Source organism: Pseudorca crassidens, chromosome 2 (genome assembly GCF_039906515.1).
Source record: "Pseudorca crassidens isolate mPseCra1 chromosome 2, mPseCra1.hap1, whole genome shotgun sequence".
NCBI classification, from domain to species: Eukaryota; Metazoa; Chordata; class Mammalia; order Artiodactyla; family Delphinidae; genus Pseudorca; species Pseudorca crassidens.
Window position 1 is genome coordinate 111,312,681 of NC_090297.1, and position 16,245 is coordinate 111,328,925.

Consider the following 16,245-nt stretch of genomic DNA (forward strand, 5'->3'; position numbering starts at 1 on the left):
CCCTGGGCGGGGCGGTGCACAGCCCTCTTGTCAGGGTGACTCTCCTGCCCAGCATCCTCCAGGACAGGTGTTGGTTGAATCACTCCTGTGTTCACTCCCTTCCCTTTGTTCCCTGTTCTTCCTGCAGAGGGTCCTTCTTGGCGCTGCTCTTGAGGGAATGCTTCCGAGACCTGGGCTGGCTGGCCACCATCCACAGCGTCGGTGGGGACGTGGGGCTGTTGGTGACCAGTATTGTCCCTCAGACCCCCTTCTTCTGGGCCATGCATGTCACGGAGGTACAGGCTTGTTGGGGGTCCTCTTGGGCTTCGGTGCCACCTCGTGGGGCCCTGCTGGGGTCAGCGAGCTGAGGGGGGCCCATCAGCGGTGGGCATCCAGAGTGGCTGCACTCTGATCCCTGGTCCCACGTCATACCTTCAGTTCCCTTGGGGTGGATCAGCGGTGCTGCTGTAACAGGTGACACCTGCAGAGACAGACGTGCCATGTGGGGCAGGCAGCGAGGCCCGTGGCGTTTGTACCGTCCACAGACGCTGCACCAGAACATGCAGGCGCTGTTCAGAGCCCTGGCCGAGGCAGAGGAGCAGCAGCCCTACCTGCACGACTCGGCTGTGCGGCGCGGGACCCGCTGTCTGGCCGAGTACCAGCTGGGTGATTACGGATGGGCCTGGAACAGGTGTGTACCAGGCAGGGCTGGAGGTTTGCTTCTCCATTTTCTGGACTCTTGTTTCTTTGCTGCTGCTTCCTCTCTCAAGATACCTCTCCTCTGATCCCCTCTGCATCCAAGGTGGGGAACAGCGTAGGAAACTCCCATCCCTCTTAGCCCAGACCTTCAAGCCCTCTCCGTGAGGACTGCTGTGCGTGCCACCAGGTGAGATGAGCCTCCTCTCCCTCCCTCTGGCCAGGTGCTGGGTGCTGGACCGAGTGGACTCCTGGGCTGTTGTCACGTTCATCGATTTCGGCCAGTCGGCCACCATCCCAGTGCAATCCCTGCGCAGCCTGGATAGTGACGATTTCTGGACCATCCCCCCCCTGGCTCAGCCATTCATGCTGGAGAAAGGTAAGGTGCCCTCCACCCTTCTGAGCACTCGGAGACAGGAGGTGCTGTGCACGCCTCTGGGACCTCGGCGGGAATGGGATGCCTGCCCTTCAGCCTCTATTCTTTTGATCTCACCCCGGGTTTTCGGCATCTGCCCCTTGCAAAGCTGCTTCTTGAGAACCGTTTTTCGCACCTGGTCTCTCTGAGCAACAAGATCTGGAAAGGAACCTCAGGTGCTGCCCGAAGGCTGAGTTCTCTGGGTGGAGTGAGGGGAGGGCAAGCCTCCCGGTCTCGCTTCTGCCAGAGTGGCTCATCTTCCATCTGTTTCACGTACATTGAGTTTTGCTTAAGATTTCTTTAGAGAAGCATTCTGTGTAGAAGAAAACTGGAATTTGGAGACCAACGATAGGGGTTAGAGCATTGGGACTCAGCATCTCCCCCAATGTGCTGTTTGTTACTTTATTTTTTTCTTTTCTTTTTTAAATTGAAGTATAGTTGATTTACAATATCGTGTTAGTTTCAGGTCTACAGCAAAATGATTCAGTTATACATATATATATATTTTTCAGATTCTTTTCCATTAGAGGTTATTACAAGATGTTGACTATAGTTCCTGTGCTATACAGTAAATCTTTATTGTTTATCTATTTTATGTATAATGGTGTGTATCTATTAATCCCATACTCCTAATTTATCCCTCCCCTTCCCACTTCCCCGTTGGTAACCGTAAGTTTGTTTTCTATGTCTGTGAGTCTGTTTCTGTTTTGTAAATAAGTTCATTTGTATTATTTTTAAGATTCCACATATAAGTGATATATTTGTCTTTCTCTGTCTGACTTACTTCACTTAGTATGATAATCTCTAGGTCCATCCATGTTGCTGAAAATGGCATTATTTCATTCTTTTTTGTGGCTTCTTTATCCATTCATCTGTTGATGGACATTTAGGTTACTTCCATGTCTTGGCTTTTGTAAATAGTGGTGCTATGAACATTGGGGTGCATGTATCTTTTTGAATCGGAGTTTTTGTCTTTTCCGGATATATGCCCAGGAGTGGGATTGCAGGATCATATGGTAACTCTATTTTTAGTTTTTTAAGGAACCTCCATACTGTTTTCCATAGTGGCTGTACCAATTTACATTCCCACCAACAGTGTAGGAGGGTTTCCTTTTCTCCACACCCTCTCCAGCATTTATTATTTGTAAACTTGGTGAAGATGGCCATTCTGACTGGTGTGAGGTGATAACTCATTGTGGTTTTGATTTGCATTTCTCTAATAATTGTCGATGTTGAGCATCTTTTCATGTGCCTGTTGGCCATCTGTATGTCTTTTTTTTTTTTAATTTATTATTTTGCGTTGGGTCTTTGTTGCTGCGCATGGGCTTTGTCTAGTTGTGGCGAGCAGGGGCTACTCTTCGTTGTGGTGTGCTGGCTTCTCATTGCGGTGGCTTCTCTTGTTGCAGAGCACGGGCTCTAGGCACACTGGCTTCAGTAGTTGTGGTGCACCGGCTCAGTAGTTGTGGCTCACGGGTTCTAGTGCACAAGCTCAGTAGTTGTGGCACACGGGCTTAGTTGCTCCGCGGCATGTGGGATCTTCCCAGACCAGGGATTGAACTCGTGTGCCCTGCGCTGGCAGGCAGATTCTTAACCACTGCGCCACCAGGGAAATCCTGTATGTCTTCTTTGGAGAAATGTCTATTTAGGTCTTCTGCCCATTTTTGATAGGGTTGTTGTTTTTTTGATATTGAGCTGTATGAGCTGTTTGTATATTTTGGAAATTAACCCCTTGTTGGCCGCATCATTTGCAAATATTTTCTGCCAATCCATCGGTTGTCTTTTCGTTTTGTGTATGGTTTCCTTTGCTGTGCAGAAGCTTTTAAAGTTTCATTAGGTTCCATTTGTTTATTTTTGCTTTTATTTTTCTTGCCTTGGGAGACTGATCTAAGAAAATATTGCTACGATTTATGACAGAATGTTTTGCCCGTGTTCTCTTCTAGGAATTTTATGGTGTCATGCCTTATGTTCAAGTCTTTAAACCATTTTGAGTTTATTTTTGTATATAGTGTGAGGTGTTTGTTACTGTAGATCCAGGCACCGGTGGAGCCTCAGTTTCTACACCCTTGAAACGGAGAGGCCCCTTCTTTGCTCTGCCCCTTCTCGAGACTGGGGTTTAGGTGAGAGGTGAAAGAGTGAAAGAATGCTCTGGGGGCTGAGGAGGAGAAGTGGATGTGAAGAAATACACATACAACACAAAATAAGATGGAAAAGCACCTCCCCAAAGTGCAGGGCCAAGCCTCCCTGCTAGGCTGATGGGCGCCACCCAGAGGTCACCTTGGGTCATTGCATGGAGAGGGCCCCTGCCTCTCGGCCTGGGGAGTAATACCAGCAGACAGGACCAGGGAGCTTCTGGTGGGCTGAACCTGACTGCTTGGCTGTTGGAGGGTGGCCCAGAGTAAGGAGCCCCTGCCCCCAAAGAGCAGCTCCCAGCCTGTCAGAGGGGCCAGAGTGTGCAGGCCAGATATGTGGGTTCTCAGCTCTTGTGTGGACTTTGAGATGACCCCGAGGCCAGGTGGGCAGGTGTACAATTTTTCTCCCTTTATGCATGAGGAAAGGAAGCCTCAGGAAAATGAAAGGGACTTCTTCACGTTTCGTAGCAAGAAAATGGCATAGCTGGGGGTGGAACTGAGGTCTGACCCTTGATATGAGCCAGTTTCATGCATACAGACAGTCCCAGTTTGGCGGGGTGGCGGGAGCTGAGTAAGGGCAGATGTCCTGGAGAAAGGTGAGTGTCTGACCAGCGCTCTGCCCTGCCTTGTCCCAGCAGGTAGGAATGTGCACTCGTCGTGGTAAAAAGGCTCTCTGCCTTTTAACCTCCATCCCTCCAGCCAGAACTCTCAGAGCAGAGTTGAATGAACAGTTTTCTGTCTCCAGAATTTCCATTAGGGAATGTAAAATCCCAGATCCCTGTAATTATTTTAACAACAATAATGCCTCCTTTTACTTGCTCTTACTTTGCCCTCCCCTTCTCCTCCCTCTGCAGTGCTTATTATCTCACGATATCCTGGCAGCAGGGAATGAGTACTAACTAGCAGAGACTTGTCTGCAAGACCTGGTCTGCAGCCAGAACACTTCCCTGCAGCCCCGGCGTCTCACTTCCCTCCCTTGCTCCTTCTGCCTGACCAAGTGCCACCAAGGTTTTGTTGTTTTGTTTTACAGATATTTGGAGTTCATGTCAGGTTATCCATCGCATCCTCAAAGGGAAAATCACTGGTGCTTTGAACTTGGAGGTAACTGCTGGGTATCTACTGTTCCCCTCCCCTACCTCCCAAGGTCTCAGCTGCAGGCCCTGGCCTCGGCCTGGATGCTGCGGGTTTACCTGTCATTCCCTTAGAGGAAACAAACTGAAGTTGTCCAGGGGGTGTTGGGTGGACCACCTGGGGGCAGTCCTGCCTTCCCAATCAGATTTTCTCTTTCTCTTCCAGTTGCACATCCTGAAGTTTGAAGAGTTTAAATAACATGGCTACAATCGGCACGTTTCTTCTCTTGTCTAGATTCAGCCTGCTCTGCCCTTTCACTCTTGAGGCCTTGGGGGTGAAAAAGGCCACAGCGGTGCCCAGGATTGATTGGATTCCCCTTTGCCTTTCCCCCAGCTCACTTCTCAATTTGTCATGTGCCTTCCGTCCCCCAGCTCAGTGTGAACATTTGAACCAAACATGGGAAGCTTCCATGAGGTTGAAAGTCTGATGTAGCCATTGTATTCTTTCCTGTGTCTCTTCTTTGTACCCTCAGAGCATGATATAAGTTGCCCTGACAGATTCTGGAGAATGGAGGGGCCCACGCTTTAATTTTCCTGGCATTCTGTCATAGAATCAGGTAGGGAGCACTTAAACATTGATGCATCGCCTTGGTGAATAAATGTTGGCATGCTTCACGTTTGGGGTGATTGATTCCTCTGTCTAGCCACCCCTCCCCAGTGCTGCCCTCTAAAACCGAAGCAGCGAGACTGGGAAGCTGTCGTGTGCCGGCCGTGCGGACACTGCCTGGGATATAGATGCACACTTGCATACGGTATAAGTTTTGTGTCCTTTCTCTTTGCCTTCTTAGAACATTGGTTCAGGGTGAGGTGGCCTTGATTTTATTTATTTATTTTTCTGATGCTGTGTAACTTCATTAGCAGCCTAATGTAAGGTTATGAAAGGGACTGTTAGGCTTGACAAGAAAAGTGGAAGACTTTCTTTAGAGTAGCTATAGTGCACAGGAGCTGGTGCTTCCCTTCACATCAGGTGAATGTGGATCCCATTATTTCCTTAAATAATTTGATTAGAGCCAAGCTATTTAAATAATTTTATTTGTTTCATCCTTTGGTAGATGAGAAAAATACATTACAAAATACATTATACTGAGGACAGATCACAGTACACATTACTAAAAACACAATCTACTTTCCAGCCAGGGCTGGTGATAAGTTCAGAAGAAAGCCTCGGAGGCCTTGAAACCAGATTTCAGCTTCATGAAATGAGTTTCCCCCTTGGGTCCCCTCTTTATCTCCACCTCAGCATAAATTAGCACCCTGTATCAGGTGGGTGTGGTGGGGTAGGAGCAGCATTGAGTGGGACTGGTGAACTCTCCGTCCACCTGAAGCAGCAAAACATTAAAATCCCTTAAAAGGGGGAGAAACGACCAATGTTAAAATTGCTGTGTCAAACAAAGCATTACAGAACTCTGGCATCTTGCAGGTTCCCAGATGGCTGTCCTAAGTCTGGGGTTTCTGAGATGAGTGTCTTCACTTAGCCATCCCTGGCCTCTGGCGTTTGTCACCATCCAGTCTGTAGGCAGAGTAGGTCCAAAGAGGCTGCCTCTGCCTCAAGGCAAGCTCACTGACCAGGAGAGGCAGGCAGCGCATACCACATGCAAACAGTACGCCTGTACTTTTAAATAAGCAGGAACAGACATGGCACCTACGGTTCAGCTCAGCAGACTCCCCTCCCCAGCAGTTCTCAGAGCCTGAGGTAAGGACACAGGTATACAGACCAACCCCCTCAAAGCTGACTCTTTGCAGTAGGACCCACCTTATGAGTGCCTTAAAAGAATCCAGTCTCCAAGCCACATGGCTCCTCTTTGATAAGACCAGATGAAGCAAGAGACGGGAGGGCGGAACAAGGGAGCTACCATCACCCTTCAGTGCCACTTGCTGGGAGGGAGGGGAACCAGTGAACACTGGAGTGTTAGCTACATAGCAAGTTGCTGAGACCAGAAAGGTCACATACATGCTTGAGGAGACTCTGCCCCCAACCCTACTCAGTTCATTTTAAAGTAGTTCTGTGAAGCAGCCTCTTAGGCCTCCTTGTTATTTTTTTCTTAGAAACTTGAAAACATCTGTGACTAGAAAAGTAGTCCTAAGAATTAAGGTCATCATTTCAGCCTACTACTTTGTGGTTCAGCAGGCCAGGCTCTGCATTCCCAGGGGTACAAGTGCTGGTCACTCCAGAGGCCTTCAGGGGCGAGCCAGGTGCGTGCTTCAGCTCCACCTTTCTCTTGCTTTAGCAGCGAAGCACAGCCCCTCATAGCTACCAAAGCCATGGAGGACTTGGTGCCCCTCCCCCACTGCTCAAGTAGTTCAGGAGTGGGGGGTGGGGTGGGACGTGGGGATAAAAATAAAGATGAGTCAAGACCAGCATCTTCAAATTAACAAACTGTAATTGTTTTCCCAAAGATACATTTTTTTTCATACACATCCATCATACACTGTAACCAAAAAAAGCAGTGTACATGAAATAAGAGAAAATAAATTAAAAATCCATAGCATAGGTAAGGAGGCTCTAGTCTGGAGCACAGCTGAGTTTCCAGCAATATAAGGAGGCTCGAAAGTTTCTTTTATAAGAATGCCTGCTAGCAAGGGTTCCAGCCAGGTGGTTGGTTGGTCTGTAAGTCAGTCTTGAGTACTTGAAACAGTTCTGTGTTTTTTTTTTTCCTTAGCGTTTAGAATAGCCATCATTGTCCTGCAATAGGCAGAGCTATCACGTCCAGGAAAAATGAGGGGGGGAACCACAGAGGCAGCGTGAGATCCAAATACAGCATTCAAAGGTAATTGGTCCAGTGGTGCCTGGGGAAGGAAGAACGGGATGGCACTCCCGGGTTAGCCATCTTCCTTCGGGGGTGTGTACCAGCCTGCAAAGAAACCGAAGAAAACAGTGAGGTGGAGGCTGATGTCCACCCTCCCGGCCCCAGTCACTGAAGACATCTCCAGGGTCAAAGGTGGAAAGAGTCTAGAAAGGGCTCCCCAGTGCAGGGAGAAGGTGTACGGGAAGGTAAGAAACTGCCTACCTGGAGATTATAAGGAAAGGGAGAATGATGCGCCCAACCTGAGATGACAGCAGAGTGAGATGAGCTTTCTCACAGGGTGGTGGGGAAGAGGGGCAGCACTGAGTCTACCGGCGCTATGGACCGCTGGTGCTTTACTGGAGAAGAGGTGGCGGACGTTAGCCTCTACCTCACTGACTTCTTTGGAGAACAGGGGCAGGTGCTGTGTTAATGGGTGGTAAACGCTCGGAAACCAAAAGGGGTTCTTGCTGTTTGGCTGGAAGTGGAAACCTCAGGCTTGGCAAAAGTCCGAATCTCGAGTTGTGGCGCCAGCCTCACCGTTTTTTTCGTGGATCTGCACCAAGGACTTGTAGGACTGCTGTGCTCTTGTCAGGCTGTATTGAGACTGGGGAGAGGAAGCCACTAAATCAGGCCACCAAGCTGTGGCCCTGTTGCCACCCAGGAGTCCCAGCTCCCAGCGCCATGCTCTGCTGACACACCAAATACCTTCCACCTGGGAGGTCCCCTCAGGGCACAATCCCCTAGCTTTCCCTTTCCAGACCTGCACCCTCCCCGAAGTCCTAGGCTGCCCCTCAGACCAAGGCCCTGCTCCTGCTCCCACTGCGGGCATCCCAGGACCACTCATCCGATGCTGCCAGCCCACAGATTTTACCCTCTCAGTCCCTAAAGGAAGGCCGCCTTGGCCTCCTCGTGGCCTAAAGCACGTATGTCTCCAGCCAGTCCCACCAGGCCCAGGTCCAGGCTCCTTACTTTGTTAGCTCCAAACTGCACTCGTGCTTTTCCCTTCACCAGTGTGGCACTGATCTGCATGATCACTGACTCTATTGAGTAGGCACTGCTCCAGCCCTAAGTAACAACAGGGACAAAGCAAACAAGTCAGGAGAGTTTCCAGAGAAACCTTATGCTTGTTCTCCAGAGAGCAGCTGCACCTATAGAAGGGCCCCTGCCCTTCACTCCCAGAATGGCCATCACCTGTTTGCCCAGGTCAGTGGGTACAGGCCCTGCGAGGCAGAATGAAAGGGCCACGTTGTGCCCATCACCCAACCCGGGGGTGGGGGTGGGGGTGGGGGTGGGGGGGAGGGTGGTTAAAGCTCAGCCTAGCCCTGCCCAGGCCAACCAGGCCAAGAATGAGAGGCAGGCTCACCTGCTTGGTGAGAAGTTCCATGCAGATGGCACCTCCGCCCAGAACATACCTGTAGAAGAAAGGTTAGTCAGCTGTGACTGGCAAAAGCTCCCTACCCTTCCTCACCCTCTGCGCTTACTGAGCCACTCACCCTCCGGACAGGACTGGAGACACAACCCTGACAAACGGCGGGTCAAAGGGAAAGTTATCCTAAGAGAGACAGAGGCAACGATCAGGGAGGGGAGGCCAGTGCCCTCTGCAACACTGTAAGATGGAGAAGGAAGCCTAGGCCAGGGACGGACTTGAAAGGAAGACCTTACTTTAAAAGAAAAGTTTAGTAGGATGAAGTCAGCTCCTTCCTTCTCTTTGAGGATCTGGAGATCGTTGTGCAAAGCGCTGTCCTGGTCAACTCTAGGAAGCAACGAGTTCAGGCTCAGCTCCAGGTCCAGCTCAGGAGCCTCAAGGCTCCCACCAACCCTGGGCGAGCAGCAGAGGGCCAAGCCAGTGCCCACACCCGCTCCCTGGGACGGCCCCGGAGACTCCCACCACAGTGGCTCCACTCACTACTCAACTTCTTTTCTAATCCCACAGTCCCCACTCACTTGAGGAGTTTGACGTTCCAATCATACAGACTGTCATTCACGAGTTCGACTGCATAGTTTCCTGGAAGGAGGGAAAAAGATGGGTGCCATTAGATGATGGTCCAAGTGGCAAGTGGTCCCTGATGCAGATCCCTCTCCCATGCTGAGAGAAAAAAAGGTCAAAGGCTCCAGGTTCACCCCAGACAGACATGCATCCAATCTAAGCCACTGGAGTGGGGGTGTTCCGTCCTTGGCCTGAAAACTTCCTAAGCATCCGTGCATCTGCTGCCACCATCATGTCCTTCTTTATGAGCTCATGTTCAGGCCCCTCTCTGAGGCAAACTCACCGCCTTTGAAACTCTGTGATCGGTATATATCCCTGAGCTCCTTCATCAGCCGGTCAGTAGCCTGCACCGAGCCAGACACCGCACCCTACAAGGGAGGGATGGAGGACAGAACATCTCACGGCCATGTGCTTAGCAACACCGTACTAGACCTCAGGAGCAGTCTGGCAGCCAGGATTTAGGCAAGGATGAGGCACACCCATAACCCACCCAAAGTGGATTCTGTTCCCCAGACTGATACTCAATGCCTACCACCTCCCAGCCAGCACCAGCCGACCCCTTGGCCCAGCTTCTCCCTAGAGGGCACGTACATTTAAGTAATCTTGCCTCTGGTTCTTTTTAATTTTCTCTAGTATGGCCAAGTTTTCTTTTCCGATGCCGTCATCTTCAGATTTCTTACCCTCAGCTGGCTCTTCTTCTTTCATTTCATAGTGATCTAGGTCTTCTGTGTCCTGGGGGAGGTGTGGGGTGGGAGTGGGATAGAGGAGGAAAGAAACCAACACACGTTGTGGAGAGGGGCCATCGCCTTCCCAGTCCCACTTGACCTAGAGCTGCAGGTCAAGGAACAGTAGTCTATCTGGCAGGCTAATGAGTAAAATACCCTTTCCACTGCTGCAAGACTCCCAGTCCCATTCCCTCCACACTCTAAAGGCTGTGGCAAATCTCTCCTCCTATTCAATTCTCAAGCTGCAGAGCTGCGTAAGGGCCTAGGGAAACCGAGCAGGCTCAGCTCTCTTGTTCCCCAGACCTACCCTGCTCCAACCATCCCTAAAGCTCTCCCTTGGCAGCAGAAACTCTTCCTTAATTCCTAGAATGACTTTGGCCTGATGCTGTGACTCAAAGCTCATGTTTCATCAGGTGACTTTTGTACCCAGGAGTTCCCAGGACTCCAGGTCTAAAGGAGAAAGCTGGATCAGAAATCTCCTGCCTTCCCAAGTGCTGGGCCTGATGAGGTATGCAGAGGTACCCAGTGCCAAGGTGGAAATAAGGAAGGAGGTCCAGAAAGGCAGATGGTAGAGGTCAAGAACAGAATTAGTCCCTATTTGCCCTGCTCTAAGTGAGGAAGTAGCTCACTGTACATGGGGGAGGAGCCTATAGCCAGGATTCAGCCCCTCTCAGTCAGACTTGGGAGGGCTGTCTGCTGTCTGAGAGGAGAATGTTTCAGGTATCCCCAGCCCTTTGTGAGGCTTAAGACCCTGACAGAGTTACAGAAGTTGCAGAACCTGGGATGTTAATTCAGTGCAGAGAAACAAAGTGATCAGTGACCTCACTCTAGCAAGATATGTTAATACTAACCTCCTAATTACTACATTAATTGTTGATATCTACTGAATGTTTAATTATATGTCAGGTACCATACTAGATGCTATACACACTAGCTCATTTAATTCTTATAACCACCATGCCATTATTCTATCATTACCCCGATTTTACAGATGAGGAAGCTGAGATCTAGGTGAGGTTGTTATTATGCCCAAAGTCATACACCTCTTAATAGAGCTAAGATGTGAATCAAATTCTGTCTCACTCTGAAGTTCAAGTTCTTAACCATTATGCTATATTCTGCAAAATTATGTTTTTAGAAAATAGATAAATTATTTAGCATTTATCATGTACTGAATGGAGCATTTTACATGCAATCCCTTATTTAATCTTAAAGACAACCCTATGTAGTAGCTGTTATAATCACATTTTATAAATAAGCAAAACTGCAGCTTAGTGAGAGTAGGTACAATTCCCCAATTAAGAGAGTTAGGAGATACAGGATGCCAGCTCAGGTCTGACTACAAAGCCATCTGCGATTAACTTCTTGACTGTTCAGTGTAAGCAGATTTGCACTTAACTGTCTTCAGTGGTTGGATATGGGTGCCCTGTCTCTTCCTCTACTATACTGCTGTTCCTCCAGGTCAGTAAATCTGTCTTTATTTCCTTTGGTATTTTTCTCTCCCCAGGTCTAGACTGGAGCTCTGTACACAGCGGGGACTCAATGCTGCTGACAGAAAGAGCTTCCTACCAGTGCCGCCTTGGGTGGAAGCCTACCTCAGGCATCTCTTCATCTTCATCTTCCGAAGATACATCTTCCTGTGTACACTGCAGTGGGGAGGGAAAAGAGGGAGATCAGACCCCGGTGGTTTCCTAGAATGCAGCCTCTGACCTACTCCCCTGAGCCTCTGGGTCTGGAAGCTGTGCGCCTGGCCATAATGCTACCAGCCTCTCCATCAGCCAGAACTGAGTGGAAGCAACAGCCTAGGGAATGACTTCACTACCAGCCCATTATTCCTCTACCACCATATGCCAAAGAATAAAAGAGAAGCACAATAGCTGTTTCTGTCACCTAACTCACAAATCCCAGTTTTACCTCAAGAACCCCTCCTTTACTAAATCATCTCTAGACTGATACTGCATTCTTGGATCTTAACAAGGGACCCTGGTCCCCAATGGCTACCTACTGCTAATGGTAAAAATCCCCCCATGAGGGATGATCCTACCCAGAAGAGTGAGTTTTGATCAGAGAGGTGAAGCTACTAGTGCCCCATTTAGCTAGATTCCCATCTGGAGAAGAGGCCAAGAGTCACGATATGTGTACGTGTTTGGAGTAGGGCTGGAGAGAAACTACTGCAAGTTCATCTGAAGTAACATGCATTTTTTGAGTGCTATCTGTGGGGCAACTCTGCATAACAGGGTCCAAAGCCCCTCCGTTGCTCACCTGCTCTGCTGGCAAGGGCTGATCCAGCATCTCCACATCTGGATGCTGAGGGAGGTTATAGAGTTTACACAGGTCGGAGATGATCCTCTTCAGATGCTGCAATAGCTGGGGGTAGGGGACCACAGTGACATCAAACACTCCTTCCCCACCCCAATCTGGACAGGTACATGGGTGAGCTCTTGTCTCAGCCCCCAAACTGGTACCTAGTTCTCTAAAACTCAGACCATACGGCCAGGGGGAGGAGCTTAGGGGACGAACCCTGGGACTGGTGCAAGGCTCTCCCTCTGGCTTTAGGAAGCAACTCCCCTAAGACGCCTGCCTCAAATGTACAGGCTACTGCACCACCCACTTTCCAGAGGCATCTTTCACAGGATGTTTTCATGGCATGGGTGTCACAGGAGGAAAATGCACTCCCACCTCAACACCCTGGCCCCCTCACCAAAGTATTCCCTTTCTTTATGTCCACCAGCCTCTCCAAGACAGCAGCCAAGTTAGGGTCATCGGACTCCACTGACCAGATGGGGGGCACAGCAGGGTATGACTCCTAAGGGGAAAAGAGCAGGGAGAGCAGTCAAGATGGGAGACTGGGGAAAGCTAGATTTTGCCTGCCTTCCACGCACCAAGACTTCTAGTCCCTTTGCTCTCCACCGTCCCCCCGCCCCTCTCCCCCCAAACACACACATACAAGCCCAGCGCAGCAGGTCATTATCTAACCAAGCAGCTTCCCAACAAATCCCAGACCAGGAGAAAAAGTCCCTAGGAGGACCCTTTCCAAGAAGCCGGGTCCCTTTCTTTATTTTCTCAAGAGTAAACATCAGAGAAAGCAGCAGAGCCAAACGCTGCTAACAGTGAGGGAGACTTCCTATCTCCTGTGCTGTCTCTACAAGTTCCAGACCTGAAGTTCTCCCACACTCAACAGAGGCCCCTGACCCTCCTTAACCAGTTGAGGAAGGGATCACCTCATCACAATCACACTGACAGAAAAAAAGCAAAGACCACAGATTACTTTCATTTTAGCTGGGGAAGGAGGGATTAGAAACTAGATGTCTCCAGAACCTAAACGTAAAAGGGTAGCAGGAAGAATCTTCCCACCTCACTCCCAACAGAATCCCTCAAAGGCCACTTCTCCCCACCTCTCCCTTGGGAAACTGCCACCCTCTCAGTCCAGGCGTAGGCTGTAGGGCTCCACATGGCAGGCTGGGAGAAAGAAACCTACGCTACTAACATTCCCAGCATTCCTGAGCCACCGGTGCCAAATGCAGCCTGACCAGACTCCCCCTCCGCCCAAACCAAGGGGGCCAGTTCAGGCCAAGTCTTCTTTATAGGGGCCACCGAGAGTCTGACTGAAAATCTTCTAACCTCCTTCCAGGGACAAAGACAGTAGATGGCCTCTGGCAACTGGGAAGGCAGCTAGAAGGGGGCAAACCTACCCTTAAGGAATTGGAAGCATAATTCAGGTACCAAATCGACCCCTGAAGTTTCCACACATGCCGAGGAAACCTTATCCTCTTCTACCCGGGGTCTTAACTCTGCCATGGCTCTAATCCTCAATGCTGGAGGAAAACAAATTATCAAAGATGCTCAACTCTTCAGCTCACGGAACCACACCGAGTCCTTCAATCTCAACTTTTTAGTACGAAAAAAGACGGGAGAGGAAAATGGAACACACGAGTTTTGGGGGCAGGGGGGACCATCCAACCCAAGCTGAAGCTTGCCTCATCAAACCTTGACCTGGTTTGATGGAAGAAAGGGATAGAAAACAAGAACCATGTAAATTGAATTCAGGCCCCAAAGTGCCACACAGTTCACAAGTCTGTCTTTCCCCAGACTACTCCCATTTGCAGTGTGCCTGCCTGGATTAAGTACTGTCTCCTGGCTTGCTATCCACTGCTCCCACCAGGGCGAGAACACTATCACACCAGGTGGTATCAATCACTGTAAGTGCTATACCATGCGGTATCAGGCATTCCCAGATTATCAGAGGCCAACCCTCTTCACAGGATGTTTGAGGGCAGCCTAGGCAGGAGAGGTAAGGTGTCTCCTAGTCCTGCATGCCTAGGATGGAATGATGTTCACTGAGAGAAAAGGAACTGTTACCCCCCAGAATAAATGGGATAGCCCTTGCACATCACCATCATTAGCAGGAAAGGCAACAACCCAGGGCAACTGGAGATATCCATAGAGAACAGGAGGAGAGTGGCAGCTACCAGCTGGGGCAAAAGGAGGAGAGTTAGAGGTTACATCAGAATAAAAGGGAATCCAAAGGAGAGGAAAAAGAGGAGTCACTAAACTGCACACCATCACTTGGTAAAATTCAGAGAGCAAAGAGGAGTGGAATGAGAGATGCCTGCGCAGGGATCTCACAGGTGGCAACGTCCTAAATCAAAGGTACTACTGGTAAAGGGGCATCACTGAAACCTGCAGAGTTCCAAGCCAGGTCCTTCCAGCTAAGGTCAATGCAGAGACCTGGAATCTGAAGATGATAGTGGTGGGGAGAGGAGCATTCCCAGGGGTCAAGGTTAAGTCGTGAAGTAGCCAAAATGAGCCAAAATCATGAACCCTGGGATGTGGGTGGGTTAGTGAAAAGGGGTAGTCGAGGCGCCATATGTCGGGGTGTCCCTGACCATGAAGAGTAGAGATTCTGGGTGCACAGCAGAAACAAATGTAACCTGGAGAAAAGGAGCCGAGCCCCGAGAGGGGATTCGACCTCCCAGGTCTTTCGAGAGCAAAAAGCTGTGTGGGGTGATCCTGAGTCCCAGACAAGAGCCCCCCTGAGACGCGCACGCGAGGGTATCCTCACCGTGATGTTGCAGTGGATGCGGACGGGATCTCCAGGCACCGACCCCCGTGGGGGGAGATGCGGTCCGGGCGCGGCCCCCGCCCCGGCCCCTCCGGCCCCAGCCAGCAGGAACTCGCAGCTCAGCTCGTCCAGGCAGGCGCTGGCAATGCGGAAGCGCTCGTGGCCGCGGTGGAAGATGGACTCGAGCAGCTTCAGCTCCCGCCTCAGGCAGGGCCCCGGCCCCGGGCCCCCTCCCGGGCCGCCCCCGGCCCCCGGCGCCGCCCCCTGGCCCCCCAGCTGCTGCCCCGGCCCCGGCTGCTGCTGCCCCTGCGGCTGCGGCTGCTGCATCCTCCGCTCCGCTCCGCTCCGGGGCCGGCGGGCCGGGAGCCTCCGGCCTCCGCTCCGGGCTCCGCCGCCGCCGCCGCCGCCGCCGCCGCGGTCCGCACTTCCTGATCCCCCCTTCGCCAAGATGGCGCCGCCGCCACCTCCGGGACAGGGCCCCCCCCCCCTCCGCTCTCCGGCCCCCCCAGCCGCCGGAAGCCGCGCGCCCCTCCTCCTCCTCCTCGGCGGCCCCGCCTCCGTCCCCCCTCACGTGACCTCGCTGCTCTGACCTCCCTCACGTGACACCTCTCTCCTTCCCGCCCCCTTGTTCTCCCCTGCCACCCTCCACATGTGACCAGGGGCTTCGGGCTCGCAGCTTTCAGCGCCTCAGTGCGTGTTTACGTACGGCGTACGTGCGTGCGAGCCACGGGTCTCGCCGCCTCTCCCCTCTCACGTGACCCGGCGCCGCGTGCTCCCAGGGGCTACCTGCGCGGGACCCTGTTTCCTGCTTTGGGCCCCTCTTCCCTCGCCCTGAGCCGCTGTGAAGGTGCCGGGCGCTAGGTGGGCAGAAAAGAAAGTGGGAGAGCTGCGGACGACGCTGTACCGTGTTTATCCTGCGCTCACACGCCTGTCCTCGGCGCAGGGTCCCTGATGCTTTGCCCCCTTGGGGACACACTGAAATGAGGGGCGTGTGATTGGGGAAGGAACCAGGGACCCAGTTACAGGAGGCTTGGGTTATCGGACGTTCCGTGACCGTGGATTAACCACCTTCCCTCAGTTTCCTCATCTGTACGATGACTTTGATGAGGATAATAATGCTTGCCTCGCCTGCTCCCAAGGATTGGATGCGAGGAGATCACGAAGGGATCGGTGGTCAATTAATGTACGACGGGTAGACGATAGCTCACTCTTCGCGCTTATCAGATTCCTTGGGTCTGGACGAGGGGGGTGGGGAGGGACGACACGGGCTTCCTCTGCCGGGTCTTGAAAGGAGAGCAGCACTAGTCTAAACCATTAACCAGGCAATAAGATGAAA

The 16,245-nt window shown here is 51.4% G+C and overlaps 2 protein-coding genes and 1 long non-coding RNA gene across 7 annotated transcripts in view; 2 read left to right on the forward strand and 1 right to left on the reverse strand.

The window, feature by feature from the left end:
• TDRD10 (tudor domain containing 10) overlaps positions 1-4,964 on the forward strand; it is a 53,706-nt gene extending 48,742 nt beyond the window's left edge. For 4 of the 5 annotated variants that reach the window (XM_067727973.1, XM_067727972.1, XM_067727977.1 and 1 more), the window contains exons 9-13: positions 128-275; positions 525-670; positions 900-1,054; positions 4,250-4,320; positions 4,516-4,964. In XM_067727973.1, coding sequence (XP_067584074.1) covers positions 128-275; positions 525-670; positions 900-1,054; positions 4,250-4,320; positions 4,516-4,548 — 553 coding nt within the window. In that variant the 3' untranslated portion in view covers positions 4,549-4,964. The remainder of the gene's footprint in view (positions 1-127; positions 276-524; positions 671-899; positions 1,055-4,249; positions 4,321-4,515) is intronic. The other variant, XM_067727976.1, reaches the window with a different exon arrangement.
• Positions 4,965-6,712: 1,748 nt separating this feature from the next.
• On the reverse strand, positions 6,713-15,337 carry UBE2Q1 (ubiquitin conjugating enzyme E2 Q1). The gene is made up of 13 exons (XM_067727971.1): positions 14,910-15,337; positions 12,549-12,653; positions 12,110-12,214; positions 11,443-11,493; positions 9,714-9,854; positions 9,406-9,490; positions 9,080-9,140; positions 8,798-8,888; positions 8,629-8,687; positions 8,499-8,547; positions 8,105-8,200; positions 7,673-7,739; positions 6,713-7,201 (listed from the first exon to the last, which is right to left on the reverse strand). Exons 1-13 carry the CDS (start codon positions 15,234-15,236, stop codon positions 7,170-7,172), a joined length of 1,269 nt encoding a protein of 422 aa, XP_067584072.1. The 5' UTR covers positions 15,237-15,337; the 3' UTR covers positions 6,713-7,169.
• Positions 9,854-11,721, forward strand: LOC137219438 (uncharacterized). The gene is made up of 2 exons (XR_010941127.1): positions 9,854-10,355; positions 11,355-11,721. It is a non-coding gene; the product is annotated as an uncharacterized lncRNA (long non-coding RNA).
• Positions 15,338-16,245: the final 908 nt, after the last annotated feature.